The 10,731-nt window shown below is 34.5% G+C and overlaps 1 protein-coding gene across 1 annotated transcript; it reads left to right on the top strand.

Annotated features, from left to right (window-relative positions):
- The first annotated feature begins 2,932 nt into the window (after positions 1-2,932).
- LOC107620168 (uncharacterized) lies at positions 2,933-4,553 on the top strand. The gene is made up of 3 exons (XM_016322376.2): positions 2,933-3,796; positions 3,992-4,138; positions 4,323-4,553. Exons 1-3 carry the CDS (start codon positions 2,933-2,935, stop codon positions 4,551-4,553), a joined length of 1,242 nt encoding a protein of 413 aa, XP_016177862.2.
- Positions 4,554-10,731: the final 6,178 nt, after the last annotated feature.

Below are 10,731 nucleotides of genomic sequence, written 5' to 3'. Positions count from 1 at the left end.
TTTAGTAAGGTCATGCAACATCACCATCCTTCCCTACCTCTTACAAATCTTCTTGAATGTTTCATGAGACCACGCATAAATAGGAATCCTACCAAATCGACCACACTCTTCTAGTCAGGCTCCATGTTAAGTCTTATTAAGGACAAAGATCGTCGAAAAAGAACGCAAGAGCGGATTCTCAGAAACTTGATTCTTAAAATCTTTATTCTCCAATGTCAGCAAACACTTATACGGGCTTGAGTCCCTACATTCCATTATCTTTGGTCCTGGCACTCCTCTTTGATCCTATGTATCATTGAGAAGAACATAATAGGCTAGATGTTTGCTTAAACTACTCCTATTAAGGATATCATTTTTTGTCTTTGAGGTCTTCACTTCAATAATCCTTTTCTCCCTTGGTATCGCCATCTTCACTTTATCCATATCATATTTTTGGGATATGCTCCATCCTCCGATCACTTAAAGACACTGTATACCTATATCCCTTTGCATCCCTCTATCGATTTCTACCATAACCTCCATGGCTATGGTTAACCTCCACCATCCCATGTTCCTTGCTTCTATTGAATCTAGCTTCTGTCAACTTAATTCTTTTTCCATTTATCGTTTCCCATTTAGACTTCCACCACTCTATTAAGGCCTCCTTTTGAGTCAACGTGAACAAAAGTAAAAAGGACTTTTGACTTCTCTTCATCACTTTTCTAGAAACATAAATATCCACTACTCCTCCTATTCTTCCAAATAACCTAAAGAGCATTCCTTTAGATATATCATCAGGTAGGTTATCCACAAGGATAGTAAGAGTTTTCAATCCACTCTAGTTTTTTTTTTTTTACATTCCTCTTGTCCCCTACTCTGTTAGATAACCTTCTTTTATGTGACTTTCTCTTGGGAACTTGCCATTCTCCTTTATTTTAAGCCCTCTGTCTCCTTTATACTTTCCACATCTTACCTTTGTCGCTTTACCTGACCTAGCTTTTGTTTTTTGCGTTCCTCCCTCTCTATCTTTTTCTATTCAATATTTGTGATGCCAAACTTATTATCACTTGTATTTTTATATTTCAGTTTAGAAATTTAACATATATATATATATATATATATATATATATATATAAAGTCTATAAACAAAACGTGTATGGAGTAAACTTATTGCTCTTTCTCTTTCTGCAACACAAAATCATTCAATTTATTTTTTATATTTTATTATTGATGAGATAATCACCGAGTTATAACCAAATTTGGATACACTCAAATTCCTTACTTAGTTATTAATCACTTCCTAATGTGATTTGACTGATTTCTATTCAATTTTCACTAATGTTAAAGAGCTATTTTTTTCTAGAACAATTTTTGTATAGTTTTCTTTCCTAGGCTTTACTCTCTTGATTATCAAAAGAATAGACAACAACATGCTAAGATACCACAAACATAAATTCTTTCACTTAAAAATAAAATAAAGGAAAAAATAATTAAAAAGTAAGATTTATCATCTAAAAAGCAAATTCTCATACATATATTGAAAGTTTTAGCTTTACAAGAATACATCCCAAAAAAAATTTAATAAGTTAAGCAAGAAATTATCATAAAAGGTTTGGCACTATGTAAAATTTTAAGCTTTATTAGGTGCTAACCTCATTATAGCTAAAAATTATAACTTATATCTATGTATCTTTTATGATTCTTGCTAAAAGCATCTAACAATAAAAAAAAAGCGTAACAAATTAGATTACAATAACAAAAAACGTTCTCTAAACTTTTCTAATGTTATGAGATAAACTATTAAATAGGGTTGAAGTGATACATAATTAAAAAAATATTTATCATCTATATTTTTTTGCAAATTTCAAAGATCTTTTTCCAACATAGTAGTTCCCTTTATCTCTTTTTGTCCTGTTGTGTTAATTCTTTTTTTTTTCTATTTTTTCTCTTTTAATTTAAGTTATATTTTTTAAATTTTCATTTTGTCTTCCTCATAGCTATATATGTTTACTTAGTTTATATGCATATCTTTAACATGTATAAACAAAATTACAAACATTATTGTTCACTACTAATCATATAAGCATAATCATTTACAAGTCAACATGAAGTTTATTTGTGAAGTAGTGGTGATATTATCATTCCAAGTAGTAGAGAAACTGCCAGATCTATTTAGAATAGAAATAGGTCTGCATGCTGAAGATGTTCTAAAGGAGTACAATGAAGAGAAATGGTTAATCAATATTTTAGCCACTGACACACGTGGTATTACGTGAAATTTTAAGCAATAAATTATCATCAAATATTTGGTACTGTGTAAAATTTTAAGCTTTATTTTGGTTCTAACCTCGTTGTACCTAAAAGTATAACTTATATCAATATGTCTTTTATGATTTTCGCTAAAAGAATTTAACAACCGAAAGAAATAAAACACGTAACAAATTAGATTTCAATAGAAAAAATGTTACCAAAACTTTTTTGTTTGTTATGAGACAAACTCTTAAATAGGATTGAATTGATACATAACTAAAGAAAGAAAAACAGTTTCATATAAGTTTAATATGCAGTAATGGTTGCAAACTCCACCAAAAAGTTTGCAAAAATTGACATCAGTTTACTTTGCAAGTTAGATCATTGTTCTACTATAAAAGCATTAGAAAATGCAAGACTTTTATATTCATAAATATTTATTTTCTATATTTTTTGTGAATTTCAAATATCCTTTTTAACATGGTAGTCCCCTTCATCTCTTTTTGTCCTGTTGTGTTAATTCTTTTTTTTATATTATAATACAAGTTCTATTTCTTAAATTTTCAATGTCTTTCTAAAAGCTATCTTTCTAAAAGCTATATATGTTTACTTAGTTTATTGCATAGGCTTAACATGTATAAATAGCATTACAGACATTATTGTTCACTACTAATCATATAAGCATAATCATATACAGGTCAACATGAAGTTTATTTGTGAAATGGTGAAATTATCATTGTCGGTTATAATAATACAATCGAGCATCATATTCTCACGAGAACTTGGGAGTCCAAATCATATCAAGACAGCTACTTTTTATACTAAAAAATTCGTATTAGAACCTGGAAAAATTACCAGAAAAAATTTTTTCGATGTTGAGTTTCCAAGAGGCCACACTGGAATTAAGAATTTACAAGCTGAACTAGTCGATGAACACGGAAATTCTATACCACTGTATGAGGCTTACCTACATCATTATTTCGTTTTTAGATATTTTGAGAATATCACCATGTCGCAATATGCTAATAAAAGTCAACCTGCCTATGGTAAGTATTTTAGGAGAAACGATGGTGTATGTCAAGGTTATGTTAATTCAATTTCTTGGGGACTTGGAGGTGATGCACGAAAAACTAGCGTAGAACTACCAGATCCATTTAGAGTAGAAGTAGGTATACATCCTGAGGATGTTCCAAAGGAATACGATGAGGAGAAATGGTTTATTAATGTTTTGGCTATTGACACACGTGGTACAGAAGATAAGAAAGGTTGTTCCCAATGCAGATGTGATCTTTATAATGTCAAAAGTCAAGATTTGAAAAACACAACAAGCATTGATGGAAAATCATTGTTTAGTAGTGATTACAAAGGAGGAATTTTTTGTTGTGAGAAAAAATCTCAATGTAAATTACAAAAAGGATACAAAAAAGAACAAAAGAGAAAAGTTACCCTTAAATATACAATATCATGGGTTGAATGGGATCAACACCAAGTGCCTCTTAAGTTTTATATTCTTGATGTTACTGATCAAGTGACATATAATGGATCAAAACCAATTCATAATTGTGCAGTAAGTGACAAAAATTTTGTTTTAATTAAATATTAAGACTTATACTTCACATGTTTCATACAATAATATATATTATCCTATATATTTTGATTAGTCAAGTAATATTTATTATGAAATAGAATTAGTATTAATAACTGGTTCATTTATCTACTTATCTAGGAAATAATCATAAAAATTTCTTTATTTGTTATATAGGTAGAGTATTCTATAATTCCGGAAAAGGCTAATGAAGAACAGTACTATATCAAAAAAACAAATGTTCCAATGGAAAAAGGTGGTAATGTCATTTATACTACTGCTCACATACATTCAGGAATTGTTAATGCAACTTTATATGGAGAGGTATACCATCACTTTCTTGCATAGTATTTACAATTAATTACATATCATAATCAATTATATTTATTTATCTATCTATCCTAAAGTTGTTTTTTAAAGACAATAAGATGATTCATCATCATCGTTGAAAATTAAATTTTGAAAAAATTGTCACTATTAAAATATGCCCTTTTTATTTTTAATTTAGGATGGAAGAATATTATGTGAAATTAAGGCGATTAGTGGAATGGGAAAAGAGGCAGGAAATGAAGAAGGTTATGCTATTGGAGCGTCTGGGTGCTACCCAAAACCAGGCTCTATGAAGATTAAAGATGGTGAAATTTTAACTATAGAATTTGCACATGAAAACAAATACACTACTGGACTTATGGGGCATTTTTATGTTTATTTGGCAGAAGAGTTGCCAAAATCTTTTTAAAATTATTGAGTATTACTAATGTTAATTTACTCTCTCTATGTTTTAAAATTAAAAAAAATAGTGAAAATCTCAAACAAATATATGAGAGAAGTTTATAGAGTGCATGAATAGATTTGATCTATGTAATTAAGTAGCTTCTTTGTCGTGAATTGTCATCGCATTAAAAATGTATTGACATAGTAATTACACTAATGTAATTTTTATTCAATTAAATGTATAAGAATTAAGAAACATGGAATTTTCTATTTAAAAAAAGGTGTTTGCTTTTCAGTGATCATGACACCACTGCAATCCTGTTGCTGTTGGGTTGGACGAAGGTGTATGCATAATAAATCAAGGGAATGTTTAAAAAGATTGATTAAATATTGATCCTTAATAATTTTAACACATTAATAAAATTATAGCACTTTGAAAATATTTGGATCAAAATTAAATTATTCTAAACTTTGAAAACACAATAAAAATATTGGAGAAATATAATGACCCAATTTTTAGTATGTCATGATCATACTAGAAGTTAGGCGTTACTAACTTGCTTCCATATTTATTAACTAATATTTATTATATGAGCTTGATTCATTGTTAAAAGCGCAGTTGTTTTACAGGATAATTTTTTGAAAATGCATTCGGTTTGATAAGCATGAACATTCATAAATAAGATCAAAGATAATCACAAATAAAGCAGGAACTTTCACATATTTACATCGCACATCAGTTTACGTCATATATATATATATATATATATATATATGACATCTCCTAATTCCTCTAGATTACAAAAGCGAGGGAATAACCCTTTAAGTCTTCAAAATTTTGATCCAAGTTGACGCCATAAAAATGTAAGATATCATCCATCACTCCTCCGAACGATCATACGTTATTATGGTGACTGAAGGGATTATCCTTGGATATAAAATTTCAAACAAGGGAATAGAGGTGGATCAAGCTAAAGTTGAAGTAATTAAAAAATTACCACCACCTGTCAATGTTAAGGCAATCAGAAGCTTTCTAGGGCATGCAGGATTCTATAGGAGGTTTATAAAGGATTTTTCAAAAATTGCAAAACCTCTGAGCAACCTGCTAGCTGCTGACATGCCATTTATGTTTGACACAGAGTGTCTGCAGGCGTTTGAAACTCTGAAAGCTAAGCTGGTCACAGCACCAGTTATTTCTGCACCAGACTGGACATTACCATTCGAACTAATGTGTGATGCCAGTGACCATGCCATTGGTGCAGTATTGGGGCAGAGGCATGACAAGCTTTTGCATGTCATTTATTATGCTAGCCGTGTTTTAAATGATGCCCAGAAAAATTACACAACCACAGAAAAAGAATTGCTTACAGTGGTTTATGCCATTGACAAGTTTAGATCATACTTAGTAGGATCAAAGGTGATTGTGTACACTGACCATGCTGCTCTTAAATATCTACTTACAAAGTAGGATTCAAAACCCAGGCTCATAAGATGGGTGTTGCTTCTGCAAGAGTTTGATATAGAAATAAAAGACAGAAAAGGGACAAAAAACCAAGTGGCTGATCATCTATCCCGGATAGAACCAGTAGAAGGGGCGTCCATTCCCTCTATTGAGATCTCTGAAACCTTTCTGGATGAGCAATTGTTTGCCATTCAGGAAACACCATGGTTTGCAGACATTGCAAACTATAAAGCTGCAAGATTCATACCCAAGGAGTACAGCAGGCAACAAAAGAAAAAATTAATTACTGATGCAAAGTACTACTTGTGGGATGAACCCTATCTCTTTAAGAGATGTGCAGACGGAATAATCCGTAGGTGTGTGCCTAGAGAAGAAGCACAGGAGATCTTAGGGTATTGCCATGGGTCATAATATGGAGGCCATTTCGGAGGTGAGCGAACAGCCACCAAGGTCCTCCAATGTGGCTTCTACTGGCCTACCATCTATAAAGATTCCCGAGAGTTTGTACGTAACTGTGACAGTTGCCAGAGAGCTGGTAATCTGCCTCATGGTTATGCCATGCCTCAACAAGGAATCTTGGAGATTGAGTTGTTTGATGTATGGGGTATTGTTCCGAGGGTTACCTGAAACTGTAGGTCGATCTCGGATGAGATCTTCTGTGCTGGTCGGAGATGACGTATCCGACTGGTGGGTGACGGCTGGAGTTGTTGTGTCCGACTTATTGGACTGGATGCGCTGCTGATCCTTCGTCACCGGAGGGTGGTGGTACCTTCAAGGGACTCCGATGCTTAAGTTAGCAAGGGTATTAAGCAGGTTTTTAGTAGAATCAGAGTATGAGTTATACCTGGGTGCTCCAGTGTATTTATAATAGTGTGGAGTGACCTTCTTAGATAAGATAAGTTAGTTATTTTATCTTATCTTATCTTATCTTTGAGTGAGGTCAGCTTATCTTCAAGGGAACCGCCCTTCTCTCTGTAGGCTTGGGATGCCTTTGGATTTGGGTCGTATTCCTCAAGTTGGGCCCCTTTTTGGGCTTTCCTGTCGATTAGGCCGAGCTCTTTGAGTAGAGGTCGGATAGCCTGACCTGAAGAGGTCGGTCGCTTTGTTACTGAACATCCCGGATCGGATAGCTCGACCCAGGGTGTGAACAGGTATTGACTTCATGGGGCCTTTCCCACCATCATACTCAAACACTTATATTCTGGTGGCAGTCGACTATGTATCCAAATGGGTAGAGGCCGTTGCCACACCCACTAATGATACTAAGACAGTGCTGAAGTTCCTCCAGAAACATATCTTCAGCAGGTTTGGTGTCCCTAGAGTACTAATCAGTGATGGGGGCACTCACTTCTGCAACAAACAGCTTTACTCTGCTATGGTCTGGTATGGCATTAGCCACAAGGTGGTAACTCCATATCATCCACAGACAAATAGGCAAGCTGAAGTCTCTAATAGAGAACTAAAAAGAATCCTGGAACGAACTGTAAGTACCCGTAGAAAGGATTGGGCGAGAAGCTTGGATGATGCTCTGTGGGCTTACAGAACAGCATTCAAGACTCCTATAAGGACCTCTCCATACCAGCTTGTGTATGTAAGGCCTGTCATCTGCCCGTAGAATTGGAGCATAAGGCTTACTGGGCAACCAGATTCCTAAACTTTGATGCCAAATTAGCTGGAGAAAAAAGATTGCTCCAGCTGAATGAGCTAGAGGAATTCAGACTCATTGCTTTCGAAAATGTCAAGCTTTACAAGGAGAAAGCAAAAAGGTGGCATGACAGAAACCTGTTCTCTAGAGTCTTTGAACCAGGACAGAAGATTCTGTTGTTTAACTCTAGGCTCAGACTATTCCCCGGGAAACTGAAATCCCGGTGGAGGGGACCATATGTGATTACAAGTGTGTCACCATATGGCTATGTGGAGCTTCAAGACATTGATTCTAATAAGAAGTTCATTGTTAATGGACATAGAATCAAGCATTATCTTGAAGACAATGTTGAGCAAGAGTGCTTAAGGTTGAGGCTAGATTAAAAGCTCAGCAAGGTCCAGCTAAAGACAATAAAGAAGCGCTTGCTGGGAGGCAACCCAGCCATTAGCAAAACCTATTTTTATTTAAATAATAATTATACGAGTTTAATATAAATAATCTTCAAGGTAAAGTATCAATTGCATAAGTTCACAGGGTTACAGAAGGATTCAGAGTACAAAACAGGAAAAAGGAGCTCAATGGCAAGAAAACGCCAGTAAGAGGTACAATTGGGCGTTAAACGCCCAAAAGAAGCTACAGATGGGCGTTAAACGCCCAAAACAAGCAGCAGTTGGGCGTTTAACACCAGGATTGTGGAGGGGAGGAAGTTTTTGTTCCCAACTTGATTTTTTTCAAATTTTCATATTTCCATCCATATTTTCTTGCATAAACATGTTCCCATACTTTCTTTTTTTTTTAAAACTCTTTTCCAAAAATATTAAAAATATCTTAATCCTAAAATTACATCTTTCTCAATTCTTTTTCAACCTCTTCTCAAATATTTTTCAAAACAAATCTATCTTTTTCAAAATTTTTTCAAACTCATCAATATCTTTTTCAAATCTTCACAATATTTTTAAAAACAAATCTATCTTTTTCAAATATCTTTCGTATCTTTTCAATTTTAAATTACATCTATTTCTATCATATCTTTTTCAAAAATTTTCGAAAACCCACCCCCCTTCCCTTTAAATCCTCGTTCGGCCTCCCTCCTCTCCTCCATAATTCGAACTTGGCTCTCCCTATATCCCTCTCCTTTCCTTTCTTTTGCTTGAGGACAAGCAAACCTCTAAGTTTGGTGTGTTTATCCATGATCACTAAGCCAATACCCACCAAGATCATGGCTCTTAAGGGAAAACAAACCACCTCAAGACGCAAGAAAGAGAATATTCCAAAACCACTTTGGAATCAAGGAAAGTTCTTAACCAAAGAACATTCAGACCATTACTACAAAATAATGGGTCTAAGGTCAGTGATCCCAGAAGTTAAATTCGATTTGAAAGAAGACGAATATCCGAAACAGGAGCTGGGAAATCCTAGCTAATCTTGAGACAAAGGTGGGAAGAAACATGGTTCAGAAATTCTACTCTAATCTGTGGCAGGCAGACAGACAGAGAATAGCTGGAACCGCATTCTATGACTATCGAACTCTGGTCAGAGGGAAGATTGTTCACACCCACCCTGACAAAATAAGGGAGATCTTCAAGCTGCCTCAACTGCAAGATGACCCGGACTCCTTTAATAGGAGAATGATGAGACCCAATAAGAGCTTAGACAAAATTCTAGAGGACATATGCCTCCCTGGAGCCAAATACACAACCAACACAAAGGGTGTCCCAAACCAACTCAAGAGAGGAGATCTCAAACCAGTCGCCAGAGGCTGGCTGGACTTCATTGGGCGTTCTATACTGCCCACTAGCAACCGCTCTGAAGTCACCATCAAAAGAACAGTGATGATTCATTGAATTATGTTGGAAAAAGAAGTGGAAGTTCATCAGCTGATTTCTTGTGAGCTCTACACAATTGCAAACAAGAACTCCAAAGATGCCAAATTGGCTTATCCAAGCTTAATCTTTCTGCTATGTAAAGATGCTGGGGTAAAAATGGGAGTAGATGAGTATATCTCAGTTGAGCAACCAATCACCAAAAAGTCAATGGAAGGACAAGTGCAGGACGACCCCATCAAGAGGAGAGCACAGGAGTTCCTCCCGAAAATTCCTCAATTTGAATATTGGGGGCGCCTAGAAGCATCTATCACCAAGTTACAAGAAGCTATGGATCAACTGAAGGAAGAACAGCAAAATCAAAACAGCATGCTCTGCAAACTGCTTAGGGAACAAGAAGAGCAAGGGCGTGAACTGAAGGAACTAAAGCACCAGAAGCTATCTCTTGAAGGACCAAGCACCCCACAGACTAAAGAGGCATCTACCTCCCAAAATAAAGGTTGTTGAGTCCTAATTCTGTGATAACCTTTTATCCATTTTAAAAGTACATGAGTATTAGAATTAGAGTCATTTGTCTTTATGTCCTTAATTTCCTTTCTTTTATTACTAATTGTCTGCTTTTTATGCCTATTTTATATTATTTCTATTAAATAATAAATAAAGATTAGAGTCTATGCCTTAAAGTTATGAATGTCCTATGAATCCATCACCTTTATTAAATGAAAAATATTTTAATTACAAAAGAACAAGAAGTACATGATTTCAAATTCATCCTTGAAATTAGTTTAATTATTTTGATGTGGTGACAATACTTTTTGCTCTCTGAATGAATGCTTGAACAATGCATATGTCTTTTGAAATTTGTTGTTTATGAATGTTAAAATTGTTGGCTCTTGAAAGAATGATGAAAAAGAGAAATGTTATTGATAATCTGAAAAATCATAAAGTTGATTCTTGAAGCAAGAAAAAGCAGTGAATACAAAAGCTTGCCAAAAAAAAAAAGAAAAGAAAAGAAAAATGGGGAAAAAAAGAAAAAAAGAAAAAGAAAAAGAAAAAGCAAGCAGAAAAAGCCAAAAGCTCTTTAAACCAAAAGGCAAGGGTAAAAAGGATCCAAGACTTTGAGCATCAGTGGATAGGAAGGCCTAAAGGAATAAAATCCTGGCCTAAGCGGCTAAACCAAGCTGTCCCTAACCATGTGCTTGTGGCGTGAAGGTGTCAAGTGAAAACTTGAGACTGAGCGGTTAAAGTCGAGGTCCAAAGCAAAAACAGAGTG

This window comes from Arachis ipaensis, chromosome B10 (assembly GCF_059453495.1).
Source record: "Arachis ipaensis isolate K30076 ecotype BB chromosome B10, ASM5945349v1, whole genome shotgun sequence".
Lineage (NCBI taxonomy): Eukaryota > Viridiplantae > Streptophyta > Magnoliopsida > Fabales > Fabaceae > Arachis > Arachis ipaensis.
The sequence above is the reverse complement of the archived record's forward strand: the minus strand, read 5'-3'. Positions and strand labels throughout refer to the sequence as shown.